The sequence below is a fragment of the Schistocerca cancellata genome, chromosome 11 (assembly GCF_023864275.1).
Source record: "Schistocerca cancellata isolate TAMUIC-IGC-003103 chromosome 11, iqSchCanc2.1, whole genome shotgun sequence".
Classification (NCBI taxonomy): domain Eukaryota; kingdom Metazoa; phylum Arthropoda; class Insecta; order Orthoptera; family Acrididae; genus Schistocerca; species Schistocerca cancellata.
Window position 1 is genome coordinate 61,878,189 of NC_064636.1, and position 18,130 is coordinate 61,896,318.

At 41.5% G+C, this 18,130-nt stretch overlaps 2 protein-coding genes across 2 annotated transcripts; both read left to right on the plus strand.

Moving 5' to 3' along the window:
- Positions 1–1,632: 1,632 nt before the first annotated feature.
- On the plus strand, positions 1,633–2,226 carry LOC126108193 (speckle-type POZ protein-like). Its single transcript, XM_049913432.1, has one exon. The coding sequence runs from the start codon at positions 1,633–1,635 to the stop codon at positions 2,224–2,226; it is 594 nt and encodes a 197-aa protein (XP_049769389.1).
- Positions 2,227–3,007: 781 nt separating this feature from the next.
- On the plus strand, positions 3,008–11,655 carry LOC126108194 (ankyrin repeat domain-containing protein 6-like). The gene is made up of 3 exons (XM_049913433.1): positions 3,008–3,023; positions 3,139–3,328; positions 11,157–11,655. The coding sequence occupies exons 1-3, from the start codon at positions 3,008–3,010 to the stop codon at positions 11,635–11,637; spliced, it is 687 nt and encodes a 228-aa protein (XP_049769390.1). The 3' UTR covers positions 11,638–11,655.
- The last annotated feature ends 6,475 nt before the right edge of the window (positions 11,656–18,130 follow it).

Sequence of the window (18,130 nt, forward strand, 5' to 3'; positions counted from 1 at the left end):
ATATTCGATGTGAACAAATTTTCTTTTTCATGTTGCTTTTCTTGCTATTGACAGTCTTAATTTTATATCCTCTCTACTTCTGCCTTCTCAATTACTGCTTCCCTTTCAAGTCATTGAAGTCTTAGAAATGCAGTTTGGTTTCTGTACAAGTTATAGATAATCCCATGTCCCTGTGTTTTATCGATGACAACTCCAGAGCTTCAAAGAATGTTTTAATTAAGATTGTCAAAACATTTCTCAAAACATGCAAATGTTATAAATACAGTTTCATAGTTCTTCATTTTGTCTACTTAGGTAAGTGGTAGGATCATTATTGCTTTGCGTGTTCAGACATTTCACAGGAATCTAACATTGTGCTTATGTTAGTTTGTACAACCCCTCCCCCTCTCATCTCTACATATTCCTTCCACTTTCTAGCTTCTCTTATTTGTTTAGTTCTGGCTTGCCAAATGAGTTCTTGACAGTTGCTTCTCCTTTGAGCAAAGTTTCCTTTCTTCTTTCTCATTTTCATTATACTATGTTTTTCAAGTGCAAAATCGCGTTGCGATTTTAGACTTTCTGTCAACATCATGTTTAGATATTTCTATTTCCCATGGCCTACTTTATTTGCTGCATTTTTATATTTCCCTCTTGTAAAATTTAATATATTACATTTCATCTAACGATTTCTACTATACCTTTTTCCCATTCACATACTCTGCTGCATTCACCACTTCTTCTCTTAAAGATATCCATTCGTATTCTAGCGGATTCCTTGCTCTGTTTCAGTTAGTCGTCGATTTACGGTAACTTTAAGACTATCAAAAAACTGTGGGTCTTGACTTATTCAAGTTCCATCTCCTTAATTTGCTACCGTTTACTGTCTCTTTAGTTGCAACCTGCAGCTTGTAACCAATAAATTAGTGTAGGTTTGCGTCTGCACTGGGAAATGTCTTATAACTTAAAATCTGGCTTCGAAAACTCTGTTCCAAATATGTATTATTCTTTAATGATTCTTAAGCAAGGTGCTGGTTATGATTACATTATGCTCTGTGGAAAATTCTATCAGGTTTCCACTTTCATCCCTTCCCCCTAGCCTTCTTACTGTTTTCGTGTACCTGCTACCGTATCACATTTAAAATTTTTGTCTCACTTAACTATCTGAATAATCTCTTTTATCGTACATTGTTTCAATGAGTTAGGAGATAGTGAACAATCATGAACAGTAGTCACTAAATCTGTTTATGGTGAAATGAGAAAACATGAATAATGAAATATGTGAAAGAGTACATTGTACAGAAAATGAAAAATTGGTATGTCTTCACCCAACTTCGTCTTTCCTTCACGTAGGTGTAAGATATAGTTAATCAAACACACCGGGCGTTTCGGTGGGTCCCATCCCGTAACTCAGAGGCTGTCCATCATTGGCTACTGCTAGCGTCTGCCGCTTCCAGATGGGAACGCCAATTCCGCGAGCCGTCGCGTCAAAGCGGAAAACGCTTGCCGCTGCCGCTGCCGTTGCCGCACGCCGCGCTGTAGTGGGAACCGGCCTTTACTGTCACTCTATAAGCCTCGTAGCCTCGTACAAGCACTGGGGGTGTTGCAGAAGGGCAGAGGGCTTCTCATTGGCGGTGTGTTTCAGATTCATCCACAATGGCAGCAGTTAAAGTGGTTCAACAGACCACCTGCGTGGGCCTCGGCGCCCTTCTGGACGCGGGTGAAGGCGCTGTGGTGACGCTGCTGGCGGGGGAGACGCGGCTGGCGGCGCACCGGGCCGTCCTGGCCGCCCGGAGCCCCGTGTTCCAGGCCATGTTCCAGCACGACACGCTGGAGGCCAGCAGCGGTCAGGTCAGCATCGCAGACGTGGAGGGCCCGGTGCTGAGGGAACTGCTGAGCTACATGTACACCCTCGAGGCCCCCCAGCTGCCCGGCATGGCCCCCCAGCTCCTCGCCGCTGCTGACAAGTACGGCTTGTCGGCCTTGAAGTCCATCTGCGAGCAGCAGGTGGTCGCTCAGCTGACCGTCGAGAACGCGGCAGCCGCGGCTGTGCTGGCAGTGAGGCACTCGTGCCCAGACCTTACTGCGGCCGCCGTCGCCTTCATAAAGGCCCGCAACATCCAGGTGATGGCCACGGAGGGATGGGCTGACGCGATGCGGAACTATGTTGAAGACGTGATCGTAGTCACCCAGCTGCTCGCTGATGCACCACCGGGTCCCAGCTTAGCACGACACGAGCTACTTGTCTGAGTTTCCTGGTTCTATGTGGTGCGTATTTTCAAGGCTACAGTATTTGCTGCTGACTGCCCGTGGGTAAATCTCTCCTGTAAAACACACCGTCACTGATTGGCGATGCTTTCACTGACTTCATCCAATTCTGATATTGAACTGTGTTTATTAGCTGATACGATAGATAAAAAAATCGGGTAAGAACCAAGTATTACGTAACATCAAAAACAGTTTTGACCTTTAAGTGATCCATCCTTATTCAGTCATTACTTCTATTTTATTGTTACTTTGGTTTTGGCCTCAAGCCTCTGCACAAATTATATAAAGACACGCCAGGAAAAATGGGCTATATAAAAACTGAGAGATACACTGTGTGATCTAAAGTATCTGGACACCCGCAAAAACATACCTCTTTAATATTAGTTACATTGTGCTGTCACACCTACTGCCAGGTACTCCATACCAGCGACCTCAGTAGTCGTTAGACATCGTGAGAGAGGACAACTACCTTCCATGCTAAGTTTGAAATCTGCTCTCCTCCAGGTTATTTTTTTTTTCTTTTCTGTGGCTCTTATAGTCCCGTTCCTGGCTCATCAACTACATACGGTTTGAATAGCTTCTAATGAGCGTAGTGGTACATTTAAAGGTGTGAGAAAGTCTGATGCATGACCTTGTAATTTCTGTGCGATTATTGATGTAGTATGTAGTAAAATTGTCAGTCCACCAATTTGGCTGGCTCTTTATTTACACTTAGCTTGTGCATCATTTTGAACAGTTTGTTGGCAAGTTATGCGTATGCAGAATGCAGGAGAAAGAGTGTAGAAACAAACTGGTTCACTGTTAAGTCATTCGTGTTCACTGGCAACCTGCTATTGTTTTCAGTATGTATCCAGTTTTCTTTTTGAGACACTCCTTCAGCTGTGCTGTCTGTAGTAAGCAACCTGAAGGTCGCCGTGCGAGTACGTTCACCCACACAGTGCCCCTCTCTGCACAGTGAGCCAGCCACCCCCGGCACCCGCCTCCGGCCCCACAGCGACCACGGCCGGACTCCAGCCACAGCTGCACCACCCACAGCTGCCAGCCCCACCCCTCCACCTGATGAGGCCGCAGTCTCTCGCTTGCGGTGAGTTACGGCACTACACATGAATAATTTTCACACTTGTAATGCCATCTATCAGGACGTTTACCAGCTGCTGTATTAAAAATATCATTTGAAATTTTTGATAAACTAGAGAGTACAGTAGTCAGGAAAATTATTTCGTCTCTACATTTTTTATTCTGATATGGGGATTCAGTCAGTGTTGATAAGGCAGATCCACATCCTTCTTTCGATTCAGTTCACATCAGAACCACTCACTTGCAGTTACACTAATGGCCATTAAAATTGCTACACCACGAAGATGACGTGCTACAGACGCGAAATTTAACCGACAGGAAGAAGATGCTGTGATATGCAAATGATAAGCTTTGCAGAGCATTCACACAAGGTTGGCGCCGGTGGCGACACCTACAACGTGCTGACATGAGGAAAGTTTCCAACCAATTTCTCATACACAAACAGCAGTTGACCGGCGTTGCCTGGTGAAACGTTGTTGTGATGCCTCGTGTAAGGAGAAGAAATGCGTACCATCACGTTTCCGACTTAGATAAAGGTCGGATTGTAGCCTATTGCGATTGCGGTTTATCGTATCGCGACATTGCTGCTCGCGTCGGTCGAGATCCAATGACTGTTAGCAGAATATGGATTCGATGTGTTCAGGAGGGTAATACGGAACGCCGTGCTGGATCCCAATGGCCTCGTATCACTAGCAGTCTAGATGACAAACATCTTATCCGCACGGCTGTAACGGAATGAGCAGCCACATCTCGATCCCTGAGTCAACAGATGGGGATCTTCGCAAGACAACAACCATCTGCACGAACAGTCCGACGACGTTTCCAGCAGGATGGACTATCAGCTCAGAAACCATGGCTGCAGTTACCCTTGACACTGCATCACAGACAGCGCCTGCGATGGTGTACTCGACGACGAACCTGGGTGCACGGCAAAACATCATTTTTTCGGATGAATCCAAGTTCTGTTTACGGCATCATAACTGTCGCATCGGTGTTTGGGAACATTGCGATGAGCACACATTGGAAGCATATATTCGTCATCGCCACACTGGCGTATCACCTGGCATGATGGTATGAGGTGCCATTGGTTGCACGTCTCGGTCACCATTTGTTCGCATTGACGGCACTGGACGTTACATTTCAGATGTGTTACGACCCGTGGCTCTACCCTCCATTCGATCCCTGTGAAACCCTATATTTCAGCAGGATAATGCACGACCATATGTTGCAGGTCCTACACAGGCCTTTCTGGATACAGGAAATGTTCGACTGCTGTTCGATTGCTGACCAGCAATTCTCCAGATCTCTCTCCAATTGAAAACGTCTGGTCAATGGTGGCCAAACAACGGCTCGTGACAATACGCCAGTCACTACTCTTGATGAACTGTGGTATCATGTTGAAGCTTCATGGGCAGCTGTACATGTACACACCATCCGAGGTCTCTTTGACTCAATTCCCAGGCATATAAAGGCCGTTATTACGGCTGGAGGTGGTTGTTCTGGGCCCTGATATCTCAGGATCTATGCACCCAAATGCGTGAAAATGTAATCACATGTCAGTTCTAATATAATATATTTGTCCAATGAATACCCGTTTATCATCTGCATTTCTTCTTGGTGTAGCAATTTTAATGGCCAGTAGTGTATTTGGGAAATGTACCAGACAAATTACATCCTTTTCCAAATATTATTTGTGTTTTGGTATGTTTAATATAATACCTGCTTTCAGCGAAATTTAGGTATGTTGCAAATTACATCTAAAGAAACTGGGCGTGGAAGCAGGATCTAAGTGCACTGCCTTTGCGAAAACATACACTATGTGATCAAAAGTTTCCGGACACCTAGCTGAAAATGACTTACAAGTTCGTGGCGCCCTCCATAGGTAATGCTGTAATTTAGTATGGTGTAGGTCAATCCTTAGCCTTGATGACAGCTTCCACACTTGCAGGCATACATTCAATCGGGTGCTGGAAGGTTTCTTGGGGAACGGCACATATTCTTGATGGAGTGCTGCACTGAGGAGAGGTATCGGTGTCGATCGTTGAGGCCAAGTGGCATCTAGTATTAATATTTACCATTTAAATGATTAAGAAAACAATCTGACAATGCTGAAGACTTCTCCCCTTCTGCTATTTATATGAACTATAATTTCTCAGTCTATTACTGTCATCCAGATTGTGAACATGCATAGATTATGAACGTTATATTACACTTACGGAAATAGAATAAAATTTTATTCTGAATAGTACAACAATCTTAACTGTGGAAACATGGAGATATATATTGCATTGTTTTTTTTTCTTTAATATTACAGTGCTAGAGGAGTTTCATCTAATTCTGTTATCTTGACTGTGAGCTCAGACTGTCTCTCACGTAGGATTAATCATTAAGTGGTGTCTTCGTCATTTTGGTTTGAATTAATGAATGATATGCAATTCCAAGTATTGATACTTTATTTTAGCAGTATAGCAGTACCCCCAAAACACCACGCCAAGCTTCATGTTTTGAAATTGCATGATAGTAACCATGGCCTACAGAGAAGGTGGTCAGACAGGATATTGAGACAACTACAGACGATATGATATAAACTGTGATTATATATGGAAGAATGGAGTGCAGTTTGGTAGAACTTACCTTCGCACTTCGTTCATTGTAGCCTTCGATGTGCAACTTCCTGCAAACTACTACTTCACGGTCAGTGTGTCTGTTTTAGTAATGCGTCGTAGCAAGAGCTTGTCGTTTTAAATGACCTGGGTGACAATCTGAGCAGTTCTCTTAGGTTGTTCACAGATGATGCTGTAATTTACCGTCTATTAAGGTCATCCAAAGACCAGTATCAGTTACAAAGCGATTTAGAAAATATTGCTGTATGGTGTGGCAGGTGGCAGTTGACGCTAAATAACGAAAAGTGTGAGGTGATCCACGTGAGTTCCAAAAGAAATCCGTTAGAATTCTATTACTCGATAAATAGAACAATTCTCAAGGCTGTCAATTCAACTAAGTACCTGGGTGTTAAAATTACGAACAACTTCAGTTGGAAGGACCACATAGATAATATTGTGGGGAAGGCGAGCCAAAGGTTGAGTTTCATTGGCAGGACCTTAGAAGATGCAACAAGTTCACTAAAGAGACAGCTTACACTACACTCGTTCGTCCTCTGTTAGAATATTGCTGCACGGTGTGGGATCCTTACCAGGTGGGACTGACGGAGGACATCGAAAGGGTGCAAAAAAGGGGACCTCGTTTTGTATTATCACGTAATAGGGGAGAGAGAGTGGCAGATATGATACACGAGTTGGGATGGAAGTCATTAAAGCAAAGACGTTTTTTGTCGCGGCGAGATCTATTTACGAAATTTCAGTCACCAACTTTCTCTTCCGAATGCGAAATTAGTATTTTGTTGAGCCCAACCTACATAGGTAGGAATGATCATCAAAATAAAATAAGAGAAATCAGAGCTCGAACAGAATGGTTTAGGTGTTCGTTTTTCCCGCGCGCTGTTCGGGAGTGGAATGGTAGAGAGATAGTATGATTGTGGTTCTATGAACCCTCTGCCAAGCACTTAAATGTGAATTGCGGAGTAGTCATGTAGATGTAGAAAACATTACATGCTGATGGGACAACCAGATGATAATTAAAGTGCTGGTTCAAGATAATACAAAGTATAAATGAGAACATGTAGACTACATGTGTTTTGGTGTCACTAACCCAAAGCAGTTTGGAACTGATTACCATTACAACAGCAATGGTGACAAAAATAAATATCGATGTCTGTATGTGAATCACTTGGGTTGCTCCATAGCTGGCCAATTCTTAAGTTATGGACTTGGCTTACACTTATATGACCACTTGTATGCCTTGGGTGTTTTAAAACAAAGTATTACCATTGTTAGTACTCCATGTGAAGCTGCAGGTCTTTGTGAACCAATGCACACTCCATAGGCAGATAATGGCGGTCTAGCTCCATTAGCATGACTCTTAGGAAAGCACTAAAAGGATCAGAAACCATTTCAGTTTGTTGGCTGCTCGTATAATCATTAAAAGTTGGTTATGAGATGAAATGTTTTTTCGATGGAGTGTTGGATGAAGACATTGATGAGATGAGTCTGCTATACTGACTTTCAGAGTGTTCTATGAAACAGAAGGAAAAGTTTAGATTTCTAATTTGTCACTATACTCAAAACTACACAGTTTCACTTCTAATACAGTTTTCTCCATTTCGTATGTGTTGAAACGTCCCCTTAGAAAAATTATACACGACTGTGCTTAAACTGACACACGACATTTTTTTAGCGCAACGCAATCTGACTTTCAAAAATCCCTACAAAAGAATGGCCCTGACTAACATTAACCTATACCTTTCACAAATCACTTACCTCACAAAAATCTTCGTTACTCGAACTACTGCAATACAGCGAGTGCCACTACTGCCAGCTAAATAAGTGATTCAAACTACTGAAGGCACTAATTACTGATAGGCACAGTTGGCAAATGAAAGATTTTGATAGAGAACAAACAATGTATTTACCTTAATAGTGTTCAAAAGTCATTATATATATATATATATATATATATATATATATATATATATATATATATATATATATCAGTCCATGATATCCAATATTACAAATTTACTGTCTCTGATGGACACATGTCCAGATCGTTCGCTCTCAAGATACTGCCGTCTCTCTCTCCACATCTACCACTGCTGGCAGCTTACCTCCAACTGCACAACGCTACGCGCGGTTCACATCCAACTGCCCAACACTACAATAGAAAATATTCCAACAATGTGAACCAGCCACAGACTGCACACAGCACAGCCAGTGATTTTCATACAAAGCGCTACGTGGCGTTACCAATAAAAAAACCTAAACAGCATACTAGCATAGCCCCCATGCTCCCCACAAAAAATTTTACAAATTGTTTTGGGCAGTGGCCAATACAGATTTGAAAAAAAAATTTCAATAACAAAGAAATCAAATGCACACAATTATTGATCCAATGTTGGTCAAAAGCTAAAATTTTCTCACAGTCAATAAAGACAGTCCTGATCATTCATCACAGTAAAATTGCAGTGTTTTTCTTTCTCAAAATCTGAGCAGTAAAAGAAAATTCACATGGAAGTAGTGGATTTCCATGCATTCTTGAAGAAATAGTGTCGTCCTTCCAACAGAAAGACAGTGCTGACCCTTGACATGCAGGCAGGTAATGGGCCACAGCAGAGCAAACCCACAGCAGAGTCAGTCGAAGTTCTGAAGAAGATTGGTAGGTAGGTCATCACAGAGCAAACCACTGTAGTCCTGTTAGAGATTACGGTATTGGTGGGCCACCAGAGGTGCAGACCCACTGCATTCCTTGTAGAAATAATGGTACTGGTGGGTCATGAAAGGTGTAGACCCACTGTAGTCCTTGTAGAGATGGCCAGCAGCCATCTGTTGCAACTGTGCAGGTGCACAATCCCCATCGAAGAGTCTTGCGAACAATATAGCAAGTCCATAAACCACCACTTGTGCACTCACAAAGTTTTTGGAATTGTCCTTAGAACCAGCAATGCTGTTAATCAGTCCCTTGCTGAATTATCAACACACGTGCGAACACTATCAGTCCCTACTTCTCACATATTGTCCATACACTATGACCAACAGAAACGTGTGCAGTGAAATGTAACTTACAAGTTACTTAATTTGATGAACTGGTGTCAATTACAATTTTATAACATAAGAATACAATAACAAAGATACAAAATACATCATTAAAGAACATAACAATACAGATAACATTTGTAATAGTACAGTCTTTACAAAAGAATAGAAATAGACATATACATCAGTGTTATAGGAATTATGACATAAGTAAATAAATAAAATAATGAGGATGGTTTTTGAAACATTAATTTCACACATGAGAATTGAAACAGAACAGAATTAATAATCTGTAAACATCTTTACAAAGAAAATGACATATTATTAATGCAAATTATATTTGAGGATAACAGTATTCCTCATCATAGTGAATGTAGCTTAGTACTAGAAAAATTCTACAACATAAATCGTATTAGCTAAACACATCAAGACAGGAAAAACACAGATGCACAAGAGTACGCAAACACATAGCAGAATAACACAGGAGGAAAGGACAGGGTTTGTTTTCAGTGTAGTATTTGGTACTGCAGTCCAACCCAAAACTTCATTCCATAGATCTTTCGTCTTATTTCAACATTTGTTTCGACCAAAAAAATCCTCTCCAAGCATGCTTTCTGTATTTATATGTTCGCATATTTCTTACCTCATTATTTATTTTCCATTATCTTACCTCATCATTTATTTCCAAGAAAATCCTACCTAAACCTGTTGTCCCTAAACTCTACTTTTTTAATTCATATCCTCTTTCAAAATACTTTTTTGGCCAAACCATTTTCTTATAGCTTCTCAATGCATTCTTCCAATTCATCACAACTCGTTCTCTTATATAGTCTACCCCATCTTAAGCTAACTTAAATCTATGAGCTCAGATGCATAAACTAAGGGACGAGGCAATGCAGCAGCACAAAACAATTAACACAAACAGCAATGACAAAAAATGCAAATTGGCAAAGCAAGCAGCAAAAAATATAAATTAGCAAAGCAATTGCAATATTACAACTAATATAAGGCAATATGCAGCAAACAAGAAAAATGAATCAGTAGTAAAACTGGCTTAACAGAGTAATGCAAAGTGAAATTTAGTAGCACTATGCCTGCCAAACAGCAGCAGCAAATGCAATAACTAATATCTAAACATGACAAAGCTCAAGCAGAAAGAATATTACAGTAAAGATGGCCATGTCTAATACCTATGTCACACCTTAACACTAGAGTGATGCATCACCTTGACTTACTCTAGCAGACAAGTTACCAAAATGTTAAAAAATTATTTTTGCAATTCCTGTGAAGGAAAATGTCTATTTGTGTTGTCTTTTCTACGAAAGTACATCTTAAAATTATTCTTTACTGTGTCTGTAGACAGAAAATAGTGATATTAGTACATCTATTAAATTTTGTTTTAACCAATGCTGCTGCAGCTAGAAACTTGATATTAAACAAAATGAGCAAATATATATATAAAGCAACATATGAAACTCATTCACTAGGCAAATGGAGTCTCCAAAGGCAAAAAAATTCTCTCAACTAGAAAGACAATAGATGTAAAATGTTTCTCATCATTTCATTAGGCATTTTAGTAAATATCATAAATTAAGAGCTCCACAGTATAATCATATGTTTTCAAGCTTGAGCGTGTGTTATTTGCGATGCTATCTACAAAGAAATGTCAATAGCGAGGATAATGGCACACACTAATGGCTTTTTTCCAGGCGACTGTCGCGCAGCTGGGTGCCCACGACGCATTACATGAAGGTGGTCACTTAACTTTCTTACTGAAATATTTACGACACCAGTTTGCACTACAGTGACAGTCTCATATAAAAATTTCACAGATCGAGAATTTGCTTTGCAAATGTGTAGAAACAAAATCCTATGAATATAACAGTGTGCAAAAAATTTTCGCCTGCATTGTGATACATTCACGCATTTACACACATTTCATAACTCTTAAAGTACGATTCTCAGCTTACTGATCATAAACATACCTCAACAGCATAATACACATTGTCATCATAATAATAACATCATAAAAACTCAGTCAAATCTTAAAAACGTCGTAGCTTTCTGCAATAATTTCAAAACCTAAAAAAATCACAGAGCGCTACGTGGCGTACCAATATAAGAACCTAAACAGCCTACTTACAGTGTGATTACAGTAAAGTGTAAGAATCTCGATGTTTTGTGCAGGACACTTTCTAGAAAGGAGAGAGGTAGCAGGCTGATCCAGGCAGCTAAGCAGGGAGCAGTGGGGGAGATGCAGGCACTGCTTGCAGCAGGGGCAGACGTGGGGGCTAGGGGCTCGGAGGGGACGACTGCTCTGCACTGGGCAGCAGTGGAGGGACGCATCGAGGCGGTGAGATGTCTGCTGGAGGGTGGAGCAGAAGTGGACGCCAGGAGCAACGTGCAGAACACGCCTCTGCACTCAGCTGCAAGGTTTGGCCACGCAGCTGTGGTTCGGCTGCTGGTGGCGGCCTCAGCTGACCTCAACGCCAGCAATGTGGATGGGTGGACGCCGCTACACAGGGCCGCTGCCTATGGGCACACAGAGGTTGTGGCTGTGCTGCTGGAGGCAGGAGCTGACAGGGGAGCGAGAGATGACAGTGGAGCCACCCCCCGTCATCTCGCCAGGCAGAACAACAATCAGCAGCTTGTAGAGTTGCTGACGTGAAGCTTTCTGTACTATGAACATCTGGAATAAAACAATTATAGCTTCGCTAAACGACTTTTCGTTATTTTTATAATAAAGAATACAAAAAAATAATCCTACCAACATTCATTTATACCCATCGTTACATACATAATAGATGTAACTGCACCAGTCACACCACAACGAGAGTGTCACTGAACAATATAAGTAATGTTTCTTTTAAGGAAAGGGTCTGAGCTTAATTCCTCCAGATAATTTTGCAAAAAAGCAATCAACTACTGAAAAACATTCCATTTATTACCAATAAACACCAGTTCTCTGTCTTGACCTTAAATTTCTCCCAGCACACAAAATGTTCAAGCAACTTTTTTGAATGCAGCTGGACGAGATGCTGAATAGCCTCTGATGATTCGCTAAGTAAACACCCAATTTTCAAGGTAAAAACGCAAAATATCAATGATTGTTAAACTTGTTTGGATCCCTGTAAGTTATTCGACCCATTCCTTTACATTATTTGATTATTAAAATGTGTTTGGTACAGCATGTACAGTGCTATGCTAATCTAGTGTAAACTGAACCAAATCCAGATTACTCCCATATAAGCTTTGTGTTTACATTGCATCTCAGACAGAATTTACCATGCATATGGTTCAATATTTTGTGAATGTGCAATGTGACATTGGTAATAGTAATCACTCAACATCATAGGCCTACAATCTGGAGTCGTATTATCAGTTTGCATTTAATTAAAGAGAATCGAAGAGCCATCTCAGATTATCCCATTCTCGCACATCTGAATGCTTCAGTTCCCTACTATCTTCTCTGAGGTAAAATCTACCTTCACTGCCGCATTACAGGGCCCTACAGCAAATTTTCCAGCTTTCCACATTTCTCAAAGTCTTCAGTGTACATCCTACTATGCATCGGGAACTTAACAGTTTATGTAATTACTCTGCAGATACAATGAATATACAATTTGCTAAAATAAATACAATAATAAGCAGTTCAATGGTCAACAAGCAGAATTAATGTACAATTTGCTAAAATAAATACAATAGTAAGCAGTTCAATGGTCAATAAGGGGACTGTCGCTGACAGGAAAGTAGTAACTACAGACTATCTTATGACCCATAATGCAACAGCAATTTACATAATCCTACTCAAAACTTAATAAATTTAGTTGCGGAATCTTGGTATAGTTAAACAGACTACAACACAATATGTACCAAACATTCATTTCATTTACTGTAAAACAGTTGAAAAAGTGACCAGAAGCAAATATAATGTCAGATATGAAAACTAACAGATGAAAAACTAAAACATACATCCTCATAACGTTGTCATATATACTTTTAGTCATTAAAAGGAAACTTTCTTGAGAATTAGAGTTGCAGTGGAGGCAGGAGATATGACATAAACTGTGGCTGCCGTAAGAACACAGCATATATTTCACAGCAATGCACTCGAGATGTGACAGACATTGGGCTAGTGATAAAAATCACAAAAGTACAAGAAATAAGTTTCTTTACTTTGTCCCATAAATCAAATAACTAATTTTAACTGACAGTATTAATTTTTCAGATGGAAAAGTGTTACTTTAATTAACTGAAGTGTAGGTATCAGAGGAGAGAGCAGATAAATGGCTAGAGTACACTGAGGACCTCTGTGAGAGGAAGGACTTTTCTGATTACGTGATAGAAAAAGAAAGGGAAGAGATAGGAGAGCCACTGTTAGAATCAGAATTTATAAAACTTTTGGGGCACCTAAAATCAAATAAGGCAGGAGGGGTAGATTACACTCCCTTGGACTTTCTGAAATCATTAGAAGTAGTGGCAAGAAAACGATTATTATAGTAGAATGTATGAGACTGGCGGTATATCATCAAACTTCCGAAAAAAAAAAAATTCATCCACTGGACACCATGTCCAGCCATCCTGATTCCACATTTCCATAGTTTCCCTAAATCGCTCCAGGCATATGCGACGATGGTTCCTTTGGAAGGACATGGCTGATTTCCTTTCCCATCCTTGAAACAATCCTAGCTTGTGCCCCATCTCTAACAATCATGTCGATGGGGCGTTAACCATAACCCGGTGTCGGTTAGACTGTCAGTGAGAGCGCACTGCTAGTTCCTGCTATTAATAAGGCGAGTACACCGTTCGCTTGTTACACATTTTTACGAGTTTCAAACAGAAGCGACTTATTTTCAGTTATCTGTGTAGTAACTAGTTTATTTTTGTAATTTCTTGCATGTTCGAGTGCTTATTAGGCCCAACCTTTTATTTCAATAACAGTGTAGTGTACAGCACCGCCATTGCTATTGACCATTGTATCGACCCTCGTATCGTACAAGCTTTTGTTTGTTTGGTTAAAAAAGCTCAGTATCGGTGAGACTGTCAGTGAGAGAGCAGTTCGATCTCCCGCTGCTAATAAGGCGAGTGCACCATTCGTTTCCTGCATATTTTTACAAGCTTAAAACACAAGCGACTGCAGTAATGGATAGGAACTGTGATTGTTGTGTACAGATGCGAGCTGAGCTGGCGACTCTTCGCTCACAGCTCCAGGCTGCGTTGGCTTCCGTCACACAGCTTGAGCCTGCTGCCAAGAGGCGTCACTGTGGGGGATCGAACGCGGGGATGCGAGAGAATTCGAGCACGTCCCACGTGTCTCCCCATCGGTCCACTGCTGTGACCGTCCTGGGTACTGCCTGCACTGAGGTTGACCCCTCACCTGTAGTCGAGTGGGAGATCATTCCAAAGTCTGGCAGGCAGCAAAAATCTTTCTGAGGGGCCGGTTGTAGGGCCTCCCCAGTTCGTTTGACGAACAGGTTTCGGGCGTTACCTGTGGCTGACGATGTCTTTGAGCCGGATGCAATTGTCCACCCCATTCCAGAGGAAGCTTCTCTGCCCGCAAGGTCTGGGCATTCAGAGAGGATGGGTTTACTGGTAGTTGGGAGCTCCAACATTAGACACGTAGTGGGGCCCTTTAGGAACATGGCTGCCAAGGAGGGGAAGGAAGCCAGTGTGCACTCCAGGGGGAGTCATTCCAGATGTTGAAAGGGTGCTTCCGGATGCCATGAAGAGTACAGGGTGCAGCCAACTGCAGGTGGTGGCTCATGTCGGTACCAATGACATGTGTCGCTTTGGATTGGAGCAGATTCTGTCTGCTTGCGGGCAGCTAGCGGAAATAGTGAAGACTGCCATTCTTGCTTTTGAGATTAAGGCAGAGCTCACCATCGGCAGCATCGACGATAGAACCGACTGTGGTCCTTTGGTGCAGAGCCGAGTGGAGGGTATGAGTCAGAGGCTCAGGTGGTTCTGTGACCGTGTAGGCTGCAGATTCCTTGACTTGCGCCATCGGGTGGTGGGTTTCTGGCTTCTACTTAATAGGTCAGGAGTCCACTAAACAAAGGAGGCGGCTACACGGGTAGCGAGCGCTGTGTGGAAGGGACTGGGCGGTTTTTTCGGTTAGAGGGCCTCAGGGAACCATAGAAAGGGCGTCCTTCTAAAGAGGGGCTGGTAAAACACAGTAAGGCAGTTGTAGAAACGATTGGTATTGTAGTTGTAAATTGTCGTAGCTGTGTTGCGAAAGAACCAGAGCTCCAAGCCCTAATAGAAAGCACTGAAGCTCAAATCAAATGGTTCAAATGGCTCTGAGCACTATGGGACTTAACATCTATGGTCATCAGTCCCTAGAACTTAGAACTACTTAAACCTAACCAACCTAAGGACAGCACACAACACCCAGTCATCACGAGGCAGAGAAAATCCCTGACCCCGCCGGGAATCGAACCCGGGAACCCGAAGCTCAAATAGTTGTAGGTACAGAGAGCTGGCTAAAGCCGGAAATAAGTTCAACCGAAATTTTTTCAAACGACCTAACAGTGTTCAGAAAAGATAGATCAAATACAGTTGATGGTGGAGTATTTATTGCATTCAGAGGTAGTTTGCCTTGTAGCGAAATTGAAGTAAATAGTTCGTGTGAAGTAGTATGGGTAGTTGTTATACCTGACAATCGGACTAAACTATTAATTGGATCGTTTTACCGACCCCCTACTCAGAAGATATAGTTGCTGAACAGTTCAAAGAAAACTTGAGTCTCATTTCAAATAAGTACCCCGCTCATACAATTATAGTCGGTCGTGACTTTAATCTACCCTCGATATGCTGGAAAAATTATACGTTTAAAGCCGGCGGCAGGCATAATACGTCATCCGAAATTTCGAAATTGTGCTGCATGCTTTCTGAGAAAATTATTTTGAACAATTAGTTCATGAGCCCACTCGAAGAGTAAATGGTTGCGAAAGCATACTTGATCTTTTAGCAACAAATAATCCCGAACAAATAGTGAGTATTGTGACGAATACAGGGATTAGCGACCACAAGGCAGTTGCTACTAGGCTGAATACCGTAACACCTACATCCATCAAAAAGAAATGCAAAGTATGTCTATTTAAAAAAAGCTGATAATAATGCTCTTATCGCCTTTTTAAGAGACAGTCTTCACTCCCAATATGATCTTGTAGGTGAAGAAAAGTTGTGGAATGTTTTCAAGAGAGAGCAATAGAGAGATATGTACCACATAAATTAATAAGTGATGGTACCGATCCCCCAAGGTATACAAAATGGGTCACGTCGTTGTTGCAGAAGCAACGAAAAAAGTATGCCACATTTAAAAGAACGCAAAATCCCTAAGATTGGCAACGTTTTACAGAAGTTCGAAATATAGCTCGTACTTCAATGCGAGATGCTTTTAATAATTTCCACGATGAAATTCTGTCTCGAAATCTGGCAGAAAACCGAAAGAGAGTCTGGTCATACATAAAACACACCAGTGGCAAGACGCAATCAATGCCTCCACAGCTCGATAACAACGGTGAAGTCAATGATGACAGTGCCACTAAAGCAGAGTTATTAAACACGGTTTTCCGAAGGTCCTTGACCAAAGAAGACGAAGTAAAAATTTTTGAATTCCGATCAAGAGCAAGCGCCAAATTGATAAACACAGCAGTAGATATCCTCGGTGTAACAAAGCAGCTTAAATCACTAAATAAAGGAAAGGCCTCCGGTCCAGATTGTATACCAGTCAGGTTCCTCTCAGAGTATACTGATAAAATAGCTCCATATTTATCAATTATATACAACCACTCGCTCACAGAAAGATCCGTACCTAAAGAGTGGGAAATTATTCAAATCACACCAATACACAAAAATAGAAGTAGGACTAGTCTGCTGAATTACAGGCTTATATCAGTAACGTCGATTTGCAGTAGGGTTTTGGAACATATACTGTATTCGAACATTATGAAGTACCTCGAAGAAAACGATTTATTGACACATAGTGAGCACAGATTCAGAAAACATCGCTCTTGTGAAACACAACTAGCTCTTTATACTCATGAAGTAATGAGTGCTATCGACAGGGGATGTCAAATTTATTCCATATTTTTAGATTTCCAGAAGGCTTACGACACCGTTCCTCACAAGTGCCTTCTAACCAAACTGCGTGCCTACGGAGTATCGCCTCAGTTGTGCGACTGGATTCATGATTTACTGCCAGAAAGATCACAGTTCGTCGTAACAGACGGAAAGTCATGGAGTAAAACAGAAGTAATATCCGGCGTTCCCCAAGAAAGTGTTATAGGCCCTCTATTATTGCTGATTTATATTAACAACATAGGAGACAATCTGAGTAGCCCTCTCAGATTGTTTGCAGATGATGCTGTATTTACCGTCTTGTAAAGTCGTCAGATGATCAAAACGACTTCGAAAATGATTTAGATAAGATATCTGTATGGTGCGAAAAGTGGCAATTGACCCTGAATATAGAAAAGTGTGAAGTTATTCACAAGAGTACTAAAAGAAATCAGCTAAATTTCGATTACGCGATATGTTGCACAAATATGAAGGCTGCAAATTCAACTAAATACTTACGGATTACAATCACAAATAACCTAAATTGGAACGATCACACGGATAATGTTGTGGGTAGAGCAAACCAAAGACTGCGACTCATTGGCAGAACACTTAGACTCTTAGAGGGTGCAACAGGGCTACTAAAGGGACAGTTTACACCACGCTTGTCCGCCCTATTCTGTAGTATTGCTGTGCGTTGTGGGATCCGCATCAGGTGGGACTGACGGATGACATCGAAAAAGCATAAAGAAGAGCAGCTCGTTCTGTATTATCGTGAAATCTTGTCACAGACAAGATATATGAATTGGAGTGGAAATCATTAAAACAAAGGCGTTTCTCGTTGCGACGGGATCTCCCACGAAATTCCAATCACTAGTTTTCTCCTCCGATTGCGAAAACATTCTGTTGACACCCACCTACATAGGGAGAAATGATCATCACGATAAAATAAGAGAAATCAGGGCTCGCATAGAAAAATTTAAGTGCTCGTTTTTCCCGCGTGCCGTTCGAGAGGGGAACGGTAGAGAGACAGCTTGAAGGTGGTTCATCGAACCCTCTGCCAGGCACTTTGTTGTGAGTAGCAGAGTAATCACGTAGAT